Consider the following 24627-nt stretch of genomic DNA (forward strand, 5'->3'; position numbering starts at 1 on the left):
GAGAGAGAGAGAGAGAGAGTGTGTGAGAGAGTGATTAAAATAGCCTATATATAAATACATAAATAACACTTTGTGATGTAGCTTGCTTCTAGTATGCTTGTTTATCATAGGAACTCTTTAAAAGGCTCACTTTCATTCAGTAGTAGCCTAGTAACAGGGTGTGGGAGAAGAATCACCTTTTTTCCGCTTCCCGCATATTTCGCAACTTTTCGCATATTTCCGCATATTTCGCAACTTCACCGCATAAAATCACATAAAAACCCTGCATGTTTAATCGCATAATCAAGGATTTTAGCCCGCATAATCACATAATCAAGGATTTTAGCCCGCGTTTTTCTGGAGGGTCTATTTAATGGCGAGTACGGCAAATAAGAGTTGTAACAAGTAGTAGCGCTGAGCAAATTGAGAACACGACGACACACTTATAAAAAAAAAACACACTTTATAAAGTCAGGCAACACTAACCAGGCTTCGTGTGATTCTGTTTATTTGTACCTTACTTTGACCATCCGTTCGCTGTTATTGATCATTGGGAGCAGGCAGACATGTTGTTTGTTATTATAGCAGCTATCGGATGGAATCAATACATGGGCTGCACAGGTTGTCATGTCCGACTATCACAAGTAGAATCATAATGAAAAATACGCCGGTAAAATGTGCCTGTAGAAAACGGCTTAGCAAGTAGTCAGTTTAGCTTCGGTTGCTATGCTAACATCACCCATGTTATACCAGAGAAACTTTCATAACAGCGTTGTGATGCCAAACAGCGTCAATTCAGACTGACACACATTCACTTATTATGTCATGATAAAGCAGCGGCAGCACCAGTCGGGCTCTGAGTGGTGGAAACACTAAAGAGAAGAACCAGTTTAAGCACCAGAAAAAGAACGGATCTTGAACCGGAACCGTTTTGGTGGAAAAGGGGCAAGAGGCAACCATTATAAAATGTACCAAAACCTAAACTGGGATAAGTAAAAAACTGTAGAAGATATAAAAAAATCTGAATACAAGTTCAATAGCTGAACGTCTTGTGTCTGTTTTAAAGTTGGAATGAAAGTATGTGGAAGGAGTAGCATTTGGTGCACGGTGTAGCTAAAAGAGGATTTGAAGGTTCCTCCCATTGAGTTACATGTTAAAAAAATAGTTTATAAAGATGAATATTTCAAAAAGTATACAAAGTTTTGAAGTAATTTAAAGTTTTCCATCATGTGCTGAAAAGGCTGAATATTTTTGATATTTGGTTTCTGTAGCTGAAAGTATGCTGAAGTTATTGAGAGCTAAAATATAGAATAGAAGAATAAAGAAAAGGAATTAACTATTTGCTAATTTCCACCAGGCAAGACGTCTCGACGACGGGGAGTATTTGTTTAGATCAGTGGAGCAAAAAATCCTTAAACCGTGGGTTTTGTGCCGTTAAGGTTCGTTGTGGCTTTACAACATCCTTTGCTTGTCCTCAGGTCAGAGCCGGACATTAAGTATTAAAACTGGGGAGTTTTGTCCTTGATCTTCCATTAGACATCATAGTGATGTTAGCCATGGCTAGCCAACCCTCTGGTAGTTTTTAGGGATTAGAGCCGGCATCTTGTGTGATCGCATACAGGAATTGGTCATGTGATTAATTTGCATTCATTATTTTAACGCGTCAAGGTTTCCAGATTAATCGCAAGTTTTGACACGTTAAAGGTGGGGTAGGTAAGTTTGAGAAACCGGCTCGAGATACACTTTTTGTTATATTCCATGGAATGCTCTTAACATCCCGATAGCAATGAATATCTTAAGTGCTTTGACAAAAAATACATACAAAAATATCATCTGTGGAAGCTGTAGTACTGTAAAAAGCACGACCAATCATTTTAGCCGGCCCGGCTAAAATAACTGGATGGCCTACCTGCCTGTCAGCCTTCCATCTGTGCACAAACTTATCTCGTGCCCTCATTGGTCATGTGCGCGTTCGTGTGTGTTGGAGGAGGGGCTCTGTAAGGAAGTGGCAGATTTTCTCCGGTTGTGTATTTTCAAATTCTAGCGATCTCGAGCCGGTTTCTCAAACTTACCTACCCTACCTTTAATGTTGACAACCCTAATAAATATATAGAGAATGTGTTGAGTGGACTTTCATCAAAAAGTATCTAACCTATACACTTTAATTAATCTACACACAATATGTCCACACACTGTTATTCTTAATTGATTGTAATTCTTATATCTCTGTAGAGCAGGTCTGTCAACATGTTGTTTTAAATTGATCAAAATGTCCTGTTACTGAAGGTTGCTGAAAAACAAGAAGGTGCTGTGAACATCAGACTCTCCTCCAACTGTGAGCTGCACATTCATCACAGATACAGTGTGCACTGTGAACCTGAGGACTGTGATATGGTGTATATCACACACCCTGAGGTGAGTCACTGATACTCTTCTAAAGAAACACAATGATCATTTACACACATGTATCTGCATGTGGATCCACAATCAGGAAAGATCCAGATCAACTTGTAACTTCTTCTTCTGGTTTTCAGAGTAAACAATTTGAATCCAGGTTTGGACCAAATTACCATCCGACATTTCTAGTTTACCTGACGACGAGCACAGAGAAAGTGGTGTTGAAGGTCAAGGACCAAGATGGAAAAGTCGTCTGGTATTGTCCCGTATCACTGGAAGGTAAAGACTCCACCTGAGCTCAGACCCAGTGATAGACTGGATAACTCTAAAGCTCCATCTCATAGCCTTCTCTATTAAGGCTCCATGGCAGCGCATCATTACGACATTAAACACACAACCTGTAATATTCCTAAACTATAGTAAAAACTAGTGTGGTGGTGAAACAGCGTGGCATCATGGGAGTTGTAGTCTTCATCTTCTAATGGTTAATTGGATACGCCGCCATTATAGGAGACCGTGATGAACGTACTGTTACCTTTAAAATTACACATCTCTCTGAACCATTTGGGATAATGTACGTACACAACTCAACAAAACATGAATAACATAGGTGTAGGAGATTTTATACATGTTAACCTGTTAAGCCCTGAGCCCATTTCCCCCTGTTTATCTACCAGGTCCAAGGCGGAAATTACCCCAGAGAAATGTCCCAGCAGAGAGCAGCGTCCCAGCAGACAGCAGCGTCCCAGCAGAGAGCAGAGTCCCAGCAGAGAGCAGCGTCCCAGCAGACAGCAGCGTCCCAGCAGAGAGCAGAGTCCCAGCAGAGAGCAGCGTCCCAGCAGAGAGCAGAGTCCCAGCAGAGAGCAGAGTCCCAGCAGAGAGCAGAGTCCCAGCAGAGAGCAGAGTCCCAGCAGAGAGCAGCGTCCCAGCAGAGAGCAGCGTCCCAGCAGAGAGCAGAGTCCCAGCAGAGAGCAGAGTCCCAGCAGAGAGCAGAGTCCCAGCAGAGAGCAGAGTCCCAGCAGACCAGAGGCTGTTCTCAGTTCGGACAGAGTTCAAAGAAAGAGTGTCTCCACCTGTCCTGAAGGACCTTCTGGATAAACTCCTTGAGTCTGGAGTTATCAGTGAATCTGAAATGGAGTCGGCCAGAACCAAATCCCGAAATGACGGAGCACTTGAGGTGGTGGACGTGGTGCGAAAAAAAGGAGCTGCAGCCAGCAGGGTTCTGATCAACGCTCTCCGTGAGCTGGACCCGTATCTTTACAGAGAGCTCAACTTGAGCTGAGGCAAAACCTTGTGGAGTGTGTGTGACAGTTGAAGTCTAGTCCTCTGTTTTGTTACCTGTACATTTCCCCCTTGTCCTTGAAGGTAACACAGATTCTGAGCGAAGGCCACTTTCCTTCTCTCTTTTCTCCTGGACTCCCTCCTGACAGCAGCTACCCGTATTGGCCTTCCTTTGGTATTATCTTGAGTTTTCTTTCAAGTACATGTTTGCGTTGGTCTTAAGTTGTTTATGTTTGCACCACAATACACCAGAGCTAATCCCTCTGTGGCCGTATCTCATTTCTGAGATTCCCCCTCCTCGACTCCTCGGTCCTCCGGTAGTGTCCCGGAAATGAATTTCAGCGCACCATGTTGAAGGACATCTCATTTCTCTAAATGTACTTCGAGGACCGAGGGTCGAGCGTCGAGGAGGCTCTCTGGAGGAGCTCTAACCGAGGATACACTGATGGGTCCTCCACGGTCCTCCACGGCTCCTTCGTGGATGCATTTCCGGGAACAGAGATGTTTCAAAGAGTCGTGACGCACGGCCGGACTTATCTCAGCCAATCACAGCTCTGCATGCATCCCCTGGATATTATTTTAGTAACTGCTTTCATCAGACGCGATGTTTACAGAGAGAACAGCTGTGAGGTCCGTGCAGAAAGCAGAGCAGTGTGTATAATATATATCACTCAGTATAACAGGCCTACTCTCTTTATTTGCTTTAGTTTAGTAGATATCTACAAACAAAGAGTCCATATTTTTCTAAAACCATTTAGTGCTTCACATAATAAAATACACATATTATATGTGTCAGATTTGCCCCAGTTTGCGACTCTTACAACCTCAGATCCAGTGCCTGGATACGGGTCCAGGTTCCTGCTGTGCGGACTGAGGCTGGAAAAAGGAGTCTTTTTCATTATGGTCCTTGGTCTTGGAATGACCTTCAGTCACGCCTTAAACTGAGGGCACTTGTCTCTATGTCATGTTTTAAATTGAAGTTGTCTGAAGTCCTCACCACCAGCTGCTCTTGCAGTAACAAGTAGTGTACTTTTCTTACTGTCCTAATGTGCACAATGTAGTGACTGCTTTTTCGTCTTTTGTTTTCTTAGTTATGTTCTCTGTATTTTATATGTCTGTGTTATGTGTTATGTGTAACGTTGCTGCCTTCTTGCCAGGTCAGCATTGAAAATGAGATTTTATCTCAATGTTTTTATCTGGTTAAATAAAGGTTAAATACAAAATAAAAACACAACGGCTGTAGCCTGATTATGCTTTAGGAGCTGTAGGTGTGTGTGGTACAGTGTGTGCGTAGATGCAGCGGACAGACAGGTCTCAGTTGGTTTGGTGTCCTCTGCTTACTTTTAATACTTGTAAATAAAACTTTTGGCCCGTAATTTATTTTCCTCATTGTAGCGACCAGAGAGGGGGGGGGCGATATATCCAGTCTCTGATTGTGTTACGATATTATGAGAGTGCTCTGTTTGATTCTGAAATTGTATACATTTATATAACTATATATATATATATATGTGTGTGTGTGTCCCCGCATCTGTAGCCTGTTATTGTCTCATTATACTGCACTGTGAATGAATCAAAGTAAATATATAAGTCGTCATGAACACATCTGTCCATCAGACAGAGGGCTGCTGTGCCTCCTGTCATCATTAATGGACGTCTCTTTAAAATGACCGCTCAGAGGAGAGGAGTACTCATTTCTCTAACCGCCTGCTGCTTCCCCTCCTCTCTCCTCGGTTCCCCTCCTCGAGTCCTCCGCTCGCATCTCCTGTGGGCGGGACTAAGACACGAGGATAGGAGTCGAGGAGGGGAATTAGAGAAGTGTGTGTGTGTGTGTGTGTGTGTGTGTGTGTGTGTGAGGTCAGACAGAATGTTGGAGAATAAAACAGTTTAAAGAGTTCATATACAGTTTTATTCAAGAATCAACACCATAGTATTTACATTCCCATAATGCACTTGTGCTGCTTTTACAGGAAGAAGAAGTTTATTTATTTGTAAAAGCTTCTTATAGGCATCTTTAATAAGCAGTTTCTTTCTCACTGTTCACTTTAATCAGATATACAACAGAGAGAAGCAACAGATGGCATTCAAACACAGAATTTAATTTGTGTGTGTGTTCTACATGCTGAGATGCAGTCCCCCGTCCACCAGTAGCTCCGCCCCCGTCATATACTGACTCTCCAGCAGGAAGAGGACGGCCTGAGCCACTTCCTGTCCGGTCCCAAACCTCCGGAGAGGGATCAGACGCTCCGAATCCTCAAGACCCTCCGTCATGTTGGTCCGGATAAAACCTGCAGGACGAGGGGGTTCATGAGGTAAGGTGAGGTAAGGTAAGGTAAGGTAAGTTAAGATGAGATAAGGTAAGGTAAGATAAGGTAAGGTTAGGTAAGGTAAGATGAGATAAGGTAAGATAAGGTAAGATGAGATAAGGTAAGGTAAGATGAGGTAAGGTAAGTTAAGATGAGATAAGGTAAGATGAGATAAGGTAAGATGAGATAATGTGAGTTGAGGTTAGATAAGATTTTTAAAACAAATTGTATTTGCATTTGTTTGAACTATACACCCACCCTGCAAAAGAGTCGGAAAAAACCTAATACATTACAAAATCAAATAAATAAACAGATTTTCATGACTTCCAAATAAATATCATTTAAAAACATCCTCCTTTACACACTTTAAAAACAAAGACTACATCTATCCTTTAAAACTTCAATATTAGAGACTCCTTCTCCCCCAGTGAGCACAGCACCTGCCCAACAGCCCACACATCCAGAACCCCCTGCAGATGGTTGATCAGTGTGTAGCATGCTCCACCCTCAGACGCGCTGCCACCAGCCCCCTCAGACAGAGCACTGCATCCGTCCATCCCACTCCAGCAACTTGGTTCTTTCTACTTTTCCAGATCGCTCATTTTGCATTAGCAAACAAGAAATGTATCAGTACTAAAGTTTCCCTCTTTTTCAGGGTGTATTTGGGGCCATGGACACAAAGTGGTATGGAGAAAACCTCCCCCAACCCTTTCACCCACTCCTGTAAAAAAATTTTTAGACCAGCTAATCTGGGACAGGACACCACTAAATGTTCCAATGTTTCTGCCATAAAACAGAACGGACAGCGCCCCCTTGTGCCCGGGTCAAAATGAGCTCTGTATTTGTTAGTGGCTATTGCTCCATGTATGATTCTCCATTGGATGTCAGCCATCCGTTTCTCAACCGGAGATTTATACAGGATCCTCCAGCTGCCCTGAGGGGAAAAGCCCAAGCCAAACACATCTGTCCACCTCGACTCTCTGACGCCTGCGAGCGAGCTGAGGTTTAGCACCTTTACGCAGCTACGATATAGCTGCTTCCCATTGCAGGAGCTGAACGTTCCAGGTGTTAGAGTCCCCAGAGATAGCAGGAGACCATCCTCCTCTCTCCATTCCCCCACCCCAGGACCCACACTCAGGGCAGGAAAGACATACTCATGTCCCTTTCTCCACTGGTCAGCCAGATCTGCATCCAGAGCAAAAGTCCGGTGGGATGGCGACAGCGACTGCCACACCTCATCTACCAAGTTCTCCAGAACTCGGGTTGATCGAATGCCCGTCACCTCAGCCGGTGTTTCTGTGGAGACCCCTGTCAAATGGCCAAGTTTTACCACTCCCGCTTCGATGAACGCGTTCTTTAGGGTGGCCGAAGAGAAAATGGTTCCAGAAAGAAAACCAGTGTCAAACAGTGGCTCCTCAAACAGCCACATCCCAGGCCGGGGGTCGGGTGGTCTGGTAAAAATCTTCCAGGCATTGATGACTGAGCAGTAAAAAGGTGTGAGTCCAGTTATCTTGTACGCAGGGGCCTTCAGCAGAAACAGGTGTTTATCCAAACCAAAGCCCCCTGCCCTCCAGAGCAACAGCCGGGCCATAGCCAGCCAGCAGGGAGAGGCACCATACAGCAGCCTCTGCGCTGCCTGCAGTCTAAAAGCAGCAGTCCTCGCAGTAATGTCCACAAGGCCCTGCCCCCCTCCGCCACAGGTGGGTACAGGACCGATGCTGGCACCCAGTGATGACCCGACCAGAAGAAATCCACGAGGAGCCGCTGCAGTTGTTTCATGAGGCCCGGCGGTGGGGTTAACACCTGGAGTCTGTGCCACAGAAGGGTCAACAGGTCATGGTGGTGGGCTGTTACAGACCCCCCTCAGCTGTCAAGGACTCCTTGTCTTCGCTAGCAAATCTTTTATCTCAACTTGACTATAAGGAAATAGTGCTACTTGGTGATTTGAACTGGGACTGGTTAACTGCAGTATCAGAGGATTTTAAAAACCTTTGTATCTCTCTGAATGTTACTCAGATTGTTGACAGTCCTACTCGCCCTAACATTAAGTCCCCTAATAAATCCTCCCTAATTGATCTCATTCTAACTAATGTTCCCTATAAATACTCATCTGTGGGAGTATTTGCTAATGATGTGAGTGACCACTGTGCTGTAGCCACAATTAGGGACACTAAGGTCCAAAAGGTTGAACCTCGTATTATCATAAAGAGAGACACTCAACATTTTGTGGAGCAGGGTTTTGTTCATGATCTGTTTGGGTTTGATTGGGGAAAAATCGATCTGTGTGCTGATGTAGAAACTGCATGGTCTTATTTTTATCTTGGTTTTATGGAGATCATTGATAGACATGCACCCCTGCATACATTTAGAGTAAAGAGACGAGACAATCCTTGGTTTTCTGCTGAACTGTCCAGTCTCCTGCATGAGAGAAACAAGGCCTGGGCAAAGGCTAGGAAATCAGGCTCAGAGGTAGAATGGCTGCGTTTTAGGCAGCTAAGGAATAGCTTCACTTCACATGTCAAAAGTGCTAAGTCGGAGTATTATCTGTCAGTTACCACAGAAAACCTAAATAATCCTAGAACATTTTGGAAAGCCATAAAATCGATATCCACCGGTGAGATCCGTTATGAGCTACCTCCGTGCATTACCACAGCATCTGGCTCTATATCGGACAGGGCCACCATGTTACATTGCTTTAATAAGCATGTTGTGTCCTGTGGCTCTATGTTTGATTCTGTGACTAACTCTGCTTCTGTGAACACCACAGTCTGTGACTCTGAACAATGTGGTCTGGAAAACCCTTTCAGTTTTACTCCTTTTACTGTAAATGTTGTTCATGAAGCTTTAACCAAGTTAGATCCTAAGAAACCGGCAGATTTTATTGCTCCACCTCTCACTTCTCTTTTTAACCTCTCCCTCAGCACAAATGCAATTCCAAAAGTATGGAAGTCAGCGTATGTCCTGCCTTTGCTAAAAGGTGGGGAGGCAACTATTTTAAATAATTATAGGCCAATCTCTAAATTGTCAGTTCTGGCTAAGGTTCTTGAACGCCTAGTGAGTGAACAGGTAAAGGAGTTTTTATGTAAACATGACATCCTGTCTAAACATCAGTCCGGCTTCAGAAAGCAACATAGCACCATCACTGCCACAATGAAAGTGGTGAATGACATTACAAGTATTTTAGATAATAAGCAGAGTTGTGCAGCTCTATTTATTGACCTTTCCAAAGTGTTTGACACCGTCGATCATCGCATCTTAAAGCAGAGGCTACTCAGTATTGGCATATCCAGCCATGCAGTGGGGTGGTTTGTGAACTACCTCTCTGAAAGGTCCCAATGTGTTCACTTTGATGGGCTGTCTTCTGAGTGGTTGAACATTGCTAATGGTGTTCCTCAAGGTTCTGTTTTAGGTCCACTTTTATTCTCCATCTACATCAATAGTTTAGGTGAAAATGTGGATGAAGCTACTTTACATTTGTATGTGGATGATACCGTGATGTACTGTGCAGGTCCCTCCATTAAGGAGGCTGGTGTTAAATTACAGGCTGTTTTTAACATTATTCAGACTCAGCTCTCTGAACTAAAGCTTCTTTTAAATGTTGATAAAACCAAGGTAATGCTTTTTTCAAAAGCTAAAAAGACACCGGAGCCTGTTTTGGATATTGTAACTGCGCAAGGAATAAAACTTGAAGTGGTTGCCTGTTACAAATACCTTGGTATCTGGCTTGATGATTGTCTCTCTTTTAAACTTCAGGTCAATAATCTGCTTAGAAAGCTGAGGGTGAAGCTAGGTTTCTTTTTCAGAAACAAGTCCTGTTTCTCACTTGAAGCCAGGAAAAGGCTCTGTGACCTTTTGACCTGTGCTGGACTATGGTGATCTGGTCTATATGAATGCACTGTGATACTATGGGTACTTGTAAATGTTGATAACTATGTAATTGTAGCGTGTAAATATAATGTATGATGTCCTTTTATTGTTTTTATGTTATAAAAGGGTGTACCAAGAAGTCAGTTAAGTCGCTTCAGCTGATTCAAAATGCTGCAGCACGTGTGCTAACCAGAGTTCTGAAAAGCCTTACTTCTTCCTTCTCTCTGTCTGTACCTGTGTACTCTCATGCTCCCAACAACCCAGCTTCCTGGAGCGCGAGCCCTGGATCCTGAGTCCTGGATGGATATCCTCGTGGATTCATCTTCTTATTATAGACACATGCATTTCCAAACATTTGGTCTACCTATGCTGTAAAATGTATTATCTTTTCAATTTACACACGGCATCTATTGCACGTCTGTCCGTCCTGGGAGAGGGATCCCTCCTCTGTTGCTCTCCCTGAGGTTTCTCCCATGTTCCTTTAAACTGTGGGGTTTCTCTGGAAGTGTTTCCTTGTACGATGTGAGGGTCTAAGGACAGAGGGTCTAAGGACAGAGGGTCTAAGGACAGAGGGTCTCAGGACAGAGGGTCTAAGGACAGAGGGTCTAAGGACAGAGGGTCTCAGGACAGAGGGTCTAAGGACAGAGGGTCTAAGGACAGAGGGTCTCAGGACAGAGGGTCTAAGGACAGAGGGTCTAAGGACAGAGGGTCTAAGGACAGAGGGTCTAAGGACAGAGGGTCTCAGGACAGAGGGTCTCAGGACAGAGGGTCTAAGGACAGAGGGTCTAAGGACAGAGGGTCTAAGGACAGAGGGTGTCGTATTGTCATACTGATATTCTGTACAAACTGTGAAGTCCACTGAGACAAATGTAATACTTGTGATATTGGGCTATATAAATAAACATTGATTGATTGATTGATTGATTGATTAAATACAGGCCTTGTAACAACTCACTGATTACGGTATGACTCGCTTGAAGTGAATATTTCCTCCCTTGTTGTTCAGAGTTTGGTTATTTATGGTTTTTGCACTTATTGTGAGTTTCTTTGGATAAAAGCGTCACCTAGATGTAATGCAATGTTGTTGTTGTTGTGTTGTTGTTGTGTACCTGGAAGCAGCAGGTTGACTCTGACGCTTCTTGAAGCCACTTCTTTAGCCAGAGAGCGAGTGAAGCCCTGCAGACCGGACTTCGAGGCGCTGTAGACGCTCTGACCCGCGTTCCCCTTCAGACCCACCACAGAGCCTGGGACAACAACAACAACAACAACAAACGGGAAGGTTGTAAATAAGCTCTGGCAGCAAGCTTCATGTGTTTACTGCACTTAAAAGATTAGAGGTACTTTATTGATCCCAAATTGGGAGCTGCATTGCACATGAGTAGAAATGAAAGAGTAGAGATAAACAATAATAGAATTAAAACAGCTTTAAAAAGTAGAGAATATACAGCAGAGCGTGAAGATGAAACATCGTATAAAACTTGTCTATGTGAATATTAATGTGTAAAAAAGGGTTAAAAAGAAACAACATTTATAATGTTCCAGTTCCTTGTTTATTTTTAGGGTTAAAATAAATTAAATGTTTAATGTAATGGCCTCTAAATCCTAAAGTGATGCACGCTGCCCCCTAGTGTCCAGAATAAGAACCACAGCTGTATTTCCTCACCGATGTTGACGATGGCGCCGCCTGGTGGCCGCAGCAAGCTGCGCAGCGCCGCCCTGCAGGTCAGCATGGAGCCCAGCAGGTTAGTGTGGAGCATAGAGACCATGAGGTGAGGGGGGGTCCTCAGGAGGAGGGAGTCCCTGTGCACACACACACACACACACACACACACACACACACACACACACACACACACACACACACACACACACACACACACACACACACACACACACACACACACACACACACACACACACACACACACACACACACACACACACACACACACACACACACATCACACACACACACACACACACACACACACACACACACACACACACACACACACACACACACACACACACACACACACACACACACACACACACACACACACACACACACACACACACACACACACACACACACACACACACACACACACACACACACACACTTTTCACCTCATATTCGTAAACCATATATATTAAACTGTTGACATAAAGTTGTATTTATAATAATAATAATATTTTTTATAGTGTAATTATAGTGCAGAGATGTGTGTCTGAATCCCCCATGATGCATCAGCAGCTCAGGTGTTCTCACCTGTTGATGCCGGCGCCGTTCACCAGGTACGAGACGCTGCCGCAGGTTTTCTGGATTGTCTCGAAGCTCCTCTGCACTTCCTGTTCTTTAGAGACGTCACAGCTGAGGGACAGGTGGTCTCCTGAAACATGGAACAAGTCAAAGTTAAAAGCTGTCAGAACAATAAGTCGTGGAGTAAAGTACTGACACCAGAAACATGTACTTAGGTGCAGTAACTAAGTATTTGTACTCGCTACTTCCCTCCTCTGGTCATATCTACACAGTAGCTGCTAATGCTAATAGTGCTAATGATGATAAAGCTCCTGTCAGCTACTGTTCTTCATCAATACATGACAGGTCTCAGATATATACAGAGCCTGTCTCTGATTGGCTGAAACAGCAAACAGATCATTGCAGCATTACCCATAATCCCCTCTGTTTCAGCCCTGTTTCCAAAGTGCTGATTCTCTGTCTGTTACTTTAGATGAAAATAAGGAGCCCCTCCCCACGCCCCTCTGAGAGAGATTTGGTTACAAAGAACTCAATGGTGCTCTAGGAGGAGATTCAGGTGATAAGGGGGGGGGGGGGTTACCATGGTTGCTGATTGGCTAATGGTTACACAAGACAAAACATCGTTATGACATCATCAAGTGGCCAAAATCTGATCAGCTCATTTTCAGACAGGTTTTTATATAAATGGATCAAAAAGAGAGAGAATCTTTGTTCCTGAAACTCTTTACACAGAGGGGACACATGTTGATGTAGAAGAGACATGAAGAGGAGGGGACACATGTTGATGTAGAAGAGACATGAAGAAGAGGGGACACATGTTGATGTAGAAGAGACATGAAGAGGAGGGGACACATGTTGATGTAGAAGAGACATGAAGAAGAGGGGACACATGTTGATGTAGAAGAGACATGAAGAAGAGGGGACACATGTTGATGAAGAAGAGACATGAAGAAGAGGGGACACATGTTGATGTAGAAGAGGGGACACATGTTGATGTAGAAGAGACATGGAGAAGAGGGGACACATGTTGATGTAGAAGAGACATGAAGAAGAGGGGACACATGTTGATGAAGAAGAGACATGAAGAAGAGGGGACACATGTTGATGTAGAAGAGACATGAAGAAGAGGGGACACATGTTGATGAAGAAGAGACATGAAGAAGAGGGGACACATGTTGATGTAGAAGAGACATGAAGAAGAGGGGACACATGTTGATGTAGAAGAGACATGAAGAAAAGGGGACACATGTTGATGAAGAAGAGACATGAAGAAGAGGGGACACATGTTGATGTAGAAGAGACATGAAGAAGAGGGGACACATGTTGATGTAGAATGAGAGAGGGGACACATGTTGATGTAGAGAGACATGAAGAAGAGGGGACACATGTTGATGTAGAAGAGACATGAAGAAGAGGGGACACATGTTGATGTAGAAGAGACATGAAGAAGAGGGGACACATGTTGATGTAGAAGAGATATGAAGAAGAGGGGACACATGTTGATGTAGAAGAGACATGAAGAAGAGGGGACACATGTTGATGTAGAAGAGACATGAAGAAGAGGGGACACATGTTGATGTAGAAGAGACATGAAGAGAGGGGACACATGTTGATGTAGAAGAGACATGAAGAAGAGGGGACACATGTTGATGTAGAAGAGACATGAAGAAGAGGGGACACATGTTGATGTAGAAGAGACATGAAGAAGAGGGGACACATGTTGATGTAGAAGAGACATGAAGAAGAGGGGACACATGTTGATGTAGAAGAGATATGAAGAAGAGGGGACACATGTTGATGTAGAAGAGACATGAACAAGAGGGGACACATGTTGATGAAGAGAACATGAAAAGAGGGGACACATGTTGATGTAGAAGAGACATGAAGAAGAGGGGACACATGTTGATGTAGAAGAGACATGAAGAAGAGGGGACACATGTTGATGAAGAAGAGACATGAAGAAGAGGGGACACATGTTGATGTAGAAGAGGGGACACATGTTGATGTAGAAGAGACATGGAGAAGAGGGGACACATGTTGATGTAGAAGAGACATGAAGAAGAGGGGACACATGTTGATGTAGAAGAGACATGAAGAAGAGGGGACACATGTTGATGTAGAAGAGACATGAAGAAGAGGGGACACATGTTGATGTAGAAGAGATATGAAGAAGAGGGGAGACATGTTGATGTAGAAGAGACATGAAGAAGAAGGGACACATGTTGATGTAGAAGAGACATGAAGAAGAGGGGACACATGTTGATGTAGAAGAGACATGAAGAAGAGGGGACACATGTTGATGTAGAAGAGACATGAAGAAGAGGGGACACATGTTGATGTAGAAGAGACATGAAGAAGAGGGGACACATGTTGATGTAGAAGAGATATGAAGAAGAGGGGACACATGTTGATGTAGAAGAGACATGAAGAAGAGGGGACACATGTTGATGTAGAAGAGACATGAAGAAGAGGGGACACATGTTGATGTAGAAGAGACATGAAGAAGAGGGGACACATGTTGATGTAGAAGAGATATGAAGAAGAGGGGACACTATGTTGATGTAGAAGAGACATGAAGAAGAGGGACACATGTTGATGTAGAAGAGACATGAAGAAGAGGGGACCACATGTTGATGTAGAAGAGACATGAAGAAGAGGGGACACATGTTGATGTAGAAGAGACATGAAGAAGAGGGGACACATGTTGATGTAGAAGAGACATGAAGAAGAGGGGACACATGTTGATGTAGAAGAGACATGAAGAAGAGGGGACACATGTTGATGTAGAAGAGATATGAAGAAGAGGGGACACATGTTGATGTAGAAGAGACATGAACAAGAGGGGACACATGTTGATGTAGAAGAGACATGAAGAAGAGGGGACACATGTTGATGTAGAAGAGGGGACACATGTTGATGTAGAAGAGGGGACACATGTTGATGTAGAAGAGACATGAAGAAGAGGGGACACATGTTGATGTAGAAGAGACATGAAGAAGAGGGGACAACATGTTGATGTAGAAGAGACATGAAGAAGAGGGGACACATGTTGATGTAGAAGAGACATGAAGAAGGGGGACACATGTTGATGTAGAAGAGACATGAAGAAGAGGGGACACATGTTGATGTAGAAAGAGACATGAAGAAGAGGGGACACATGTTGATGTAGAAGAGACATGAAGAAGAGGGGACACATGTTGATGTAGAAGAGACTGAAGAAGAGGGGACAACATGTTGATGTAAGAAGAGACATGAAGAAGAGGGGACACATGTTGATGTAGAAGAGACATGAAGAAGAGGGGACACATGTTGATGTAGAAGAGACCATGAAGAAGAGGGGACACATGTTGATGTAGAAGAGATATGAAGAAGAGGGGACACATGTTGATGTAGAAGAGATATGAAGAAGAGGGGACACATGTTGATGTAGAAGAGAACATGAAGAAGAGGGGGACACATGTTGATGTAGAAGAGACATGAAGAAGAGGGGACACATGTTGATGTAGAAGAGACATGAAGAAGAGGGGAACACATGTTCATGTGATGAAAGAAGAGGAGCATGATAGAAGAGGACATGTGAGAGAAGAGGGGACACATGTTGATGTAGAAGAGAAATGAAGAAGAGGGGACACATGTTGATGTAGAAGAGACATGAAGAAGAGGGGACACATGTTGATGTAGAAGAGACATGAAGAAGAGGGGACACATGTTGATGTAGAAGAGACATGAAGAAGAGGGGACACATGTTGATGTAGAAGAGACATGAAGAAGAGGGGACACATGTTGATGTAGAAGAGACATGAAGAAGAGGGGACACATGTTGATGTAGAAGAGACATGAAGAAGAGGGGACACATGTTGATGTAGAAGAGACATGAAGAAGAGGGGACACATGTTGATGTAGAAGAGACATGAAGAAGAGGGGACACATGTTGATGTAGAAGAGACATGAAGAAGAGGGGACCATGTTGATGTAGAAGAGACATGAAGAAGAGGGGACACATGTTGATGTAGAAGAGACCATGAAGAAGAGGGGACACATGTTGATGTAGAAGAGACATGAAGAAGAGGGGGACACATGTTGATGTAGAAGAGACATGAAGAAGATGGGGACACATGTTGATGTAGAAGAGACATGAAGAAGAGGGGACACCATGTTGATGTAGAAGAGACATGAAGAAGAGAGGGGACACATGTTGATGTAGAAGAGACATGAAGAAGAGGGGACACATGTTGATGTAGAAGAGACATGAAGGAAGAGGGGAGGCACATGTTGATGTAGAAGGAGACATGAAGAAGAGGGACACATGTTGATGTAGAAGAGACATGAGAAGAGGGGACACATGTTGATGTAGAAGAGACATGAAGAAGAGGGGACACATGGTTGATGTAGAAGAGACATGAAGAAGAGGGGACACATGTTGATGTAGAAGAGACATGAAGAAGAGGGGACACATGTTGATGTAGAAGAAGACATGAAGAAGAGGGGACACATGTTGATGTAGAAGAGGACATGAAGAAGAGGGGACACATGTTTGATGTAGAAGAGACATGAAGAAGAGGGGACACATGTTGATGTAGAAGAGAAATGAAGAAGAGGGGACACATGTTGATGTAGAAGAGACATGAAGAAGAGGGGACACATGTTGATGTAGAGAGACATGAAGAAGAGGGGACACATGTTGATGTAGAAGAGACATGAAGAAGAGGGGACACATGTTGATGTAGAAGAGACATGAAGAGGTGACACACTGTGATGAGAAGGATATGAAGAAGAGGGGACACATGTTGATGTAGAAGAGACATGAACAAGAGGGGACACATGTTGATGTAGAAGAGACATGGAAGAAGAGGGGACACATGTTGATGAAGAAGAACATGAAGAAGAGGGGACACATGTTGATGTAGAAGAGACATGAAGAAGAGGGGACACATGTTGATGTAGAAGAGACATGAAGAAGAGGGGACACATGTTGATGAAGAAGAGACATGAAGAAGAGGGGACACATGTTGATGTAGAAGAGGGGACACATGTTGATGTTAGAAGAGACATGGAGAAGAGGGGACACATGTTGATGTAGAAGAGACATGAAGAAGAGGGGGACACATGTTGATGTAGAAGAGACATGAAGAAGAGGGGACAACATGTTGATGTAGAAGAGACATGAAGAAGAGGGGACACATGTTGATGTAGAAGAGATATGAAGAAGAGGGGACACATGTTGATGTAGAAGAGACATGAACAAGAGGGGACACATGTTGATGAAGAAGAGACATGAAGAAGAGGGGACACATGTTGATGTAGAAAGAGACATGAAGAAGAGGGGACACATGGTGATGTAGAAGAGACATGAAGAAGAGGGGACACATGTTGATGTAGAAGAGACATGAAGAAGAGGGGACACATGTTGATGAAGAAGAGACATGAAGAAGAGGGGACACATGTTGATGTAGAAGAGGGGACACGTGTTGATGTAGAAGAGACATGAAGAAGAGGGGACACATGTTGATGAAGAAGAGACATGAAGAAGAGAGGACACATGTTGATGTAGAAGAGACATGAAGAAGAGGGGACACATGGTGATGTAGAAGAGACATGGAGAAGAGGGGACACATGTTGATGTAGAAGAGACATGGAGAAGAGGGGACACATGTTGATGTAGAAGAGACATGAAGAAGAGGGGACACATGTTGATGTAGAAGAGACATGAAGAAGAGAGGACACATGTTGATGTAGAAGAGACATGAAGAAGAGGGGACACATGGTGATGTAGAGAGACATGGAGAAGAGGGGACACATGTTGATGTAGAAGAGACATGAAGAAGAGGGGACACATGTTGGATGTAGAAGAGACATGAAGAAGAGGGGACACATGTTGATGTAGAAGAGACATGAAGAAGAGGGGACACATGTTGATGTAGAAGAGACATGAAGAAGAGGGGACACATATTGATGTAGAAGAGACATGAAGAAGAGGGGACACATGTTGATGTAGAAGAGACATGAAGAAGAGGGGACACATGTTGATGTAGAAGAGACATGAAGAAGAGGGGACACATGTTGATGTAGAAGAGACATGAAGAAGAGGGGACACATGTTGATGTAGAAGAGACATGGAGAAGAGGGGACACATGGTGATGTAGAAGAGACATGAAGAAGAGGGGACACATGTTGATGTAGAGGAGACATGGAGAAGAGGAGACACATGTTGATGTAGAAGAGACATGGAGAAGAGGGGACACATGGTGATGTAGAAGAGACATGAAGAAGAGGGGACACATGGTGATGTAGAAGAGACATGAAGAAGAGGGGACACATGTTGATGTAGAGGAGACATGGAGAAGAGGGGACACATGTTGATGTAGAAGAGACATGAAGAAGAGGGGACACATGGTGATGAAGAAGAGACATGAAGAAGAGGGGACACATGTTGATGAAGAAGAGACATGAAGAAGAGGGGACACATGTTGATGAAGAAGAGACATGAAGAAGAGGGGACACATGTTGATGTAGAAGAGACATGAAGAAGAGGGGACACATGTTGATGTAGAGGAGACATGGAGAAGAGGGGACACATGTTGATGTAGAAGAGACATGAAGAAGAGGGGACACATGGTGATGAAGAAGAGACATGGAGAAGAGGGGACACATGTTGATGAAGAAGAGACATGAAGAAGAGGGGACACATGTTGATGAAGAAGAGACATGAAGAAGAGGGGACACATGTTGATGTAGAAGAGACATGAAGAAGAGGATTTTGCAGAACAGGTGATCAGTATGTAATCAAGTGAAGATCAGAGCAAACAGAGCTGCCCGCTCACAGAGTCCTGAGCGCTGACCGGTCGGTCACACATCAATACACCGTGTCAAATATCACAATAAAGGACCAGCAGAGAGAGGTTATCTGAGGGGAACATAACAACTATTCATCTGTTCATTAAGACCCATTTCTTTAGTGATTGAGCAGTTTTACACGGTGCTTATAGAGTGTTGTAGTACAGATTGTATTCATTGTGTAAATGTGTAGCAGTTTGGGAAACAGCAGAAGTCAAATGGTGTCTGATTGAAATCCAGAAGGGACACACCTCTGACGCTTCAGAAAGATAAACAGAGTGCAACACAGCACCCATCTGTCAACATACAATACAGCAAATTCAATAAACTGAACGTGACATTTGAGCCAATAAATCACATGTTCTCATTGTAACTGTTTCCCCATGTGAAGTGGAAGTAGTTTTGTATATATATAGTCTATGATTTTGACTCTAAATATCTAAAGACAAGCTGTTTTAAATGAATCATTTCTCACGATCAGTTCATTAATCAGGACTTCTCCTCACATTAACGGTGCCTCGGATCACGTCTCGTTGCTAATTGGGAACAACCTGATCACAAGGCTTCAGTGACTCATTTTGACTGGATCAGAAAAGAGAGGTAATGGTTGATTAAACAGTTGCAATACGATGCTCTCAAAATGTGCAGCACAGGCCTGATTAAGTAAAGAAATAACAGAACTTGAACTGTAAGGACTCTTATTCTGTTCTGCTGTAACGTCTGAATGTCCCTACAGAGATCAATAAAGGTCCATATTGTCTTCTCTTGTCTTACTCCAATCAGGCAGCCGTCTGTCCTCCAAGAGAGAACCTACAAGAACTCTTTTATTCTCACGGTAAAATCCATGTGAGCAGGCTTCATAAGGACAGAGTGCCATCTTCCATTTCAGTCATATCAGCCTGCGTGCTAACTCCAGAGACATACGGTGATCTTAACGATTAGCAATTTAAAAATGTAGTCGTAAACTCACCTATCCTTCTTGACTGGAGGTTTTTAAAGCAGCTGTGTACTGTATGCTTTTTATTTGTCAATTCCAGGTGTCCCTAATAATAAAAGCCCGTCTTGCCTGTTGCTTCCTGTGTCTGTGTTCCCTCCTGCCTGATTGCCCGATTGTGTTCACCTGGTGCCCCTGTGTTTTCTCCTCCCTCCTCACCTGTGTCTTGTTTGTGTGATTGGTCTTGTGTGTATTTTAGTTCTGGTTTTTCTGTCTGTCATTGTTGGTTCATTGTTTGTATTTGACTGTGTGTCACATGGTAGTGTTCTGTGTTCTACTTTGTACCGGATTAAAGGAATTATTCTTGGAAATCTGCATTTGGGTCCTGCCTGCTGCACTCAACCGTGACAGAATGAACCAACCAGAAATGGGCCCAGCAGATCCATTTGAGGTGGATTTACAACATTTTACTTTTTCTTTGGCTTGCTGCTATGGTAGGTGGAGGGGAGCGTCCAGTGTTCAGCAGAGAGAGGCTGCTCTGGCAGAGGCTCACCAGGTGGCAACAGTGGATCCATCTTTGGTTAAGTTCTTACCTGACTGGATTTTGGATTTCCTTTTGATGTGTGATTCCCGGCCTGCTAGCCCCAGGCATGCTAGCCCCCTGCCTCCCAACTCCCAACCTGACACCATACATCTCGGTGTGTTCCGTCTGGAGTCAACCCCTGCTTCTTCCCCATTTCCTGCTCCTGTCCAGGAGCCGTTCTCGGGTACTCGTCTGGCTTTTGGAGGTCCACGGAGCCTCCAAAAGTCTCCTAAGAGAAGGAGTCGCGAGTCCAGGCTAGCAGCCCGAGCCCCAGAAGCCTTGCTTTGGGCTCCAGTACAGGCCCCAGCAGCCATGGTTCCGGCTCCAGAACCGGCCCACGCAGCCATGGTTCCAGCCCCAGTTCTGGCCCCAGCAGCCATGGTTCCAGCCCCAGTTCTGGCCCCAGCAGCCATGGTTCCGGCCTCTGTTCCGGTCCAGCACGCCATTTTTCGTCAGGAAAATCTTCTGGGCCAACATGAGCAGATGATGCGAGCCTTAGCTGAAATCAATCAGTCCTTGGCTCTACACATGTCAAACCTTGCTGCCAGGGGTCTGCCGGGGGTCTTGCCAACTCTATGTCCTGTCCCATTGGGGGTCCCGCCGACTGCTCTTCTGCCGGGGGTCCTGCCAATCATATGTCCTGTGCCGTTGGGGGTTCCGCTGAGGGTCCTGCCAACTCCACGTCCAGTATCGTTGGGGGTCCTGCCGACTGCTCTTCTGCCGGGGGTCCTGCCAATCATATGTCCTGTCCCATTGGGGGTCCCGCCGACTACTCTTCTGCCGGGGGTCCTGCCAATCCTATGTCCTGTCCCGTTGGAGGTCCCGCCGACTACTTTCCTGCCGGGGGTCTTGCCAACTCCATGTCCTGTCCCATTGGGGGTCCCGCCGACTACTCTTCTGCCGGGGGTCCTGCCAACCCTATGTCCTGTGCCGTTGGAGGTCCCGCTGACTACTCTTCTGCCGGGGGTCTTGCCAACTCCATGTCCTGTCCCATTGGGGGTCCCGCCGACTACTCTTCTGCCGGGGGTCCTGCCAACCCTATGTCCTGTGCCGTTGGAGGTCCCGCTGACTACTCTTCTGCCGGGGGTCTTGCCAATCCTATGTCCTGTCCCGTTGGGGGTCCCGCCGACTACTCTTCTGCCGGGGGTCCTGCCAACCCTATGTCCAGTGCTGTTGGAGGTCCCGCTGACTACTCTCCTGCCAGGGGTCTTGCCAACTCCGTGTCCTGTCCCATTGGGGGTCCCGCCGACTACTCTTCTGCCGGGTTTCCTGCCAACACCAGATCCTGTCCTGTTGGGGGTCCCACCGACACCTGTCCCGTTGGGGGTCCCGCCAACAACTCTCCTGCCGGGGGTCTTGCAAACTCCATGTCCTTTCCCATTGGGGGTCCTGCCGACTACTCTTCTGCCGGGGGTCTTGCCAATCCTATGTCCTGTGCCGTTGGGGGTTCCGCTGAGGGTCCTGCCAACTCCACGTCCAGTATCGTTGGGGGTCCTGCCGACACCTGTTCCGCTGTGGGTCCTGCCAACCCCATGTCCTGTCTCGTTGGGGGTCCCGCCGACTACTGCTCCGCCGGGTTTCCTGCCAACACCAGATCCTGTCCTGTTGGGGGTCCCACCGACACCTGTCTCGCCGGGGGTTCTGCCAGCTCTGTGTCCGGTTCTGTTGGGGGTCCCGCCGACACCGGTCCCGCCGGGGGTCCTACCAACTCTGTGTCCTGTTCCGTTGGGGGTCCAGTCGACACCAGCCCTTGCTACATCCGGGGTCCCATTGACACAAGCCCATGTCTTGTTCGGGGTCCCGTCTGCGCCTGTCCGGTCGGCTCCGGTTCCTGTCCGGTCGATACTGGGTCCTGCCCGTCCTCCGGAGCTGTCCTGTCGACGCCTTCCTGCCCGGCCTCCGGAGCTGTCCTGTCGGCGCCTTCCTGCCCGGCCTCCGGAGCTGTCCTGTCGACGCCTTCCTGCCCGGCCTCCGGAGCTGTCCTGTCGACGCCTTCCTGCCCGGCCTCCGGAGCTGTCCTGTCGACGCCTTCCTGCCCGGCCTCCGGAGCTGTCCTGTCGACGCCTTCCTGCCCGGCCTCCGGAGCTGTCCTGTCGACGCCTTCCTGCCCGGCCTCCGGAGCTGTCCTGTCGACGCCTTCCTGCCCGGCCTCCGGAGCTGTCCTATCGACGCCTTCCTGCCCGGCCTCCGGAGCTGTCCCGTCTGCGCTTTCCTGCCCGGCCTCCGGAGCTGTCCCGTCGGCGCCTTTCTGCTCGTCCACCGGAGCTGTCCCGTCTTGACCTTCGAGCCCGGCTCCCGGAGTGCCGCGGTCTTCGCCCTCAAGCCCGGTCTCCTGAGTTCCCCAGCTGGTGGTCATACTACAGCAGAGAATTTGGAAGAATATGGTTTTAAATAATTTTGGTGAATATTTATAATGTAAAATCTTCAATAAATATAATATAATCTTCAATATCTTCACTATTATACAGTGGAGTGCTACCAAACTCACCTCAGACATTAATGGTCCTCTAACTTGCTACACTACAAAAGTGTATTTGAAAACTTATTTTAATGATCGTTATGTTATTTTAAAATAAAGTGTATTGGTAAGTATAAGTTACTGTCAAACAGGAGACCCCTTAATTTTAACCAGAAGCGATTGAAATTTAACTCAAAAGAAGATCTCCTATTTATTCATAAACCATAACACTGTTTTATTGTTCTTTCATTAATTAACTAACAGACTGAATATAGACATGGTATCACCTACATCAAAGCAAGATCCATCAAAAGTAGAACAGTCTTTTAATCATCAATAAACTAGACATCACACACATTGATATATACATATATATGTTACACATTGTATATACAGTATGTTATATATATATACATTAAGACATTAAACAACTTTTTCATTAGCTATGAAACAGTAAAATAAAGTTAAAATTGAAAAATAAAACATTTCAGGCTTTTCACCTATCTTACTGTACAATATTAATGAACAAATCTACAATGTAATGTCTGACATGGAAAACATCATGAACATCTGTGACTAATTTAATCTGTAAGGGAAAATATATTTAACATCTTAATTAAGTTTTATAATAATTTAAAACTATGGACAGGTGATTATTAATCATTACTTCAGTTGCCCAAAATCTTTAGCAAAGCTTTTTTCTGGATTTTTGTTTGTTTTGTACAAAATTCAGCTTTCATTTTGCCGATTTCAAATCACTGGCTGGGCTGGATTTTCCCCCACATGCCGTTTATAAGTGCACTAGTTCTATTGTGGTAGTAGTTCTAACAAGCCTTACCTCCCCAAATCCTGGTACCTCTGGTAAAAGTTACACAAACTCTTACATAGCCTCTTTAGTTAGGGATGATACACAACACACAATACCACAGGGTATCTTTTGTTGGTATTAGTGCAGCAGTCATTCCGAGGCACTGCGTGTGAAACCATCTTCCACAAGTTTCACACTGAATCTACATGGGGATAAATACAACAAAGATATTAAGAAAATGTCAAGTGTAGGACATTTGTAAAGCAGGCATATTCATTTATATTTTATAGAGATTATACTTTTTTTTTTTATATAAATACTTGTTGTTATTCAGGTTTATCTGTACTGTGCTAAAACTTTAACAAATTATAAGAAAAACAAAAGGAAACCTGTCATGCATAAAAATATACAAAATGTCATTACTTTTATGTTATTACTGAAATCTAACTCCAGATGGTCTATATAGTATGTATTATTCAGATTATCTTCTGGAGTTTCAAAACAACTCATCATTTAGTCTCACCCAAACAGCATCAACAGCAGTTGTGGGCAGGTCCTCAATTCCACAGAAGGAACAGAAGTCATCCTTTGAAACTGAAAAAATAACAGGTGTATTACTGTTCAATTTACAGGAAGCGATCCATATATTCATTTCATATTTTTGGCTAATACCTGATCCTTTGAGAATTTCTTCTGCCATGTCTCTTCGTAGATTTTGAAGAGATTGTTTTGATGAGTTGATGTGAAACGTCTGTGGTATTTTCGGAAATTCCTTCACTGTCATCTTGGCCATCTGGACAGATGGTAAAATAACATGACGTTATGACGTGTTTTTGAATTTCCCTTTAAAATAAAATGCTTTATTATTAATGAACACAACATGTTGCATTGAATCACCTGCATGACAAAGGCTCCAC

General features: G+C 44.7%; 1 protein-coding gene and 1 pseudogene across 2 annotated transcripts; one reads left to right on the forward strand and one right to left on the reverse strand.

Annotated features, from left to right (window-relative positions):
• The window catches only part of LOC117497681, a 139573-nt pseudogene that overhangs the window by 98053 nt on the left and 16893 nt on the right, over positions 1-24627 (forward strand).
• LOC117497683 (carbonyl reductase family member 4-like) lies at positions 5547-20018 on the reverse strand. Of its 2 annotated transcripts, XM_034149685.1 has the most exons (6): positions 19898-20018; positions 19434-19509; positions 12103-12223; positions 11494-11630; positions 10940-11074; positions 5547-5945 (listed from the first exon to the last, which is right to left on the reverse strand). In XM_034149685.1, the coding sequence occupies exons 4-6, from the start codon at positions 11594-11596 to the stop codon at positions 5773-5775; spliced, it is 411 nt and encodes a 136-aa protein (XP_034005576.1). In that variant the 5' UTR covers positions 11597-11630; positions 12103-12223; positions 19434-19509; positions 19898-20018; the 3' UTR covers positions 5547-5772. The 2 variants fall into 2 exon arrangements, with proteins under 2 accessions (XP_034005576.1, XP_034005575.1); XM_034149684.1 differs by lacking the exon at positions 19434-19509.

This window comes from Trematomus bernacchii, unplaced genomic scaffold (genome assembly GCF_902827165.1).
Source record: "Trematomus bernacchii unplaced genomic scaffold, fTreBer1.1, whole genome shotgun sequence".
Taxonomy (NCBI): domain Eukaryota; kingdom Metazoa; phylum Chordata; class Actinopteri; order Perciformes; family Nototheniidae; genus Trematomus; species Trematomus bernacchii.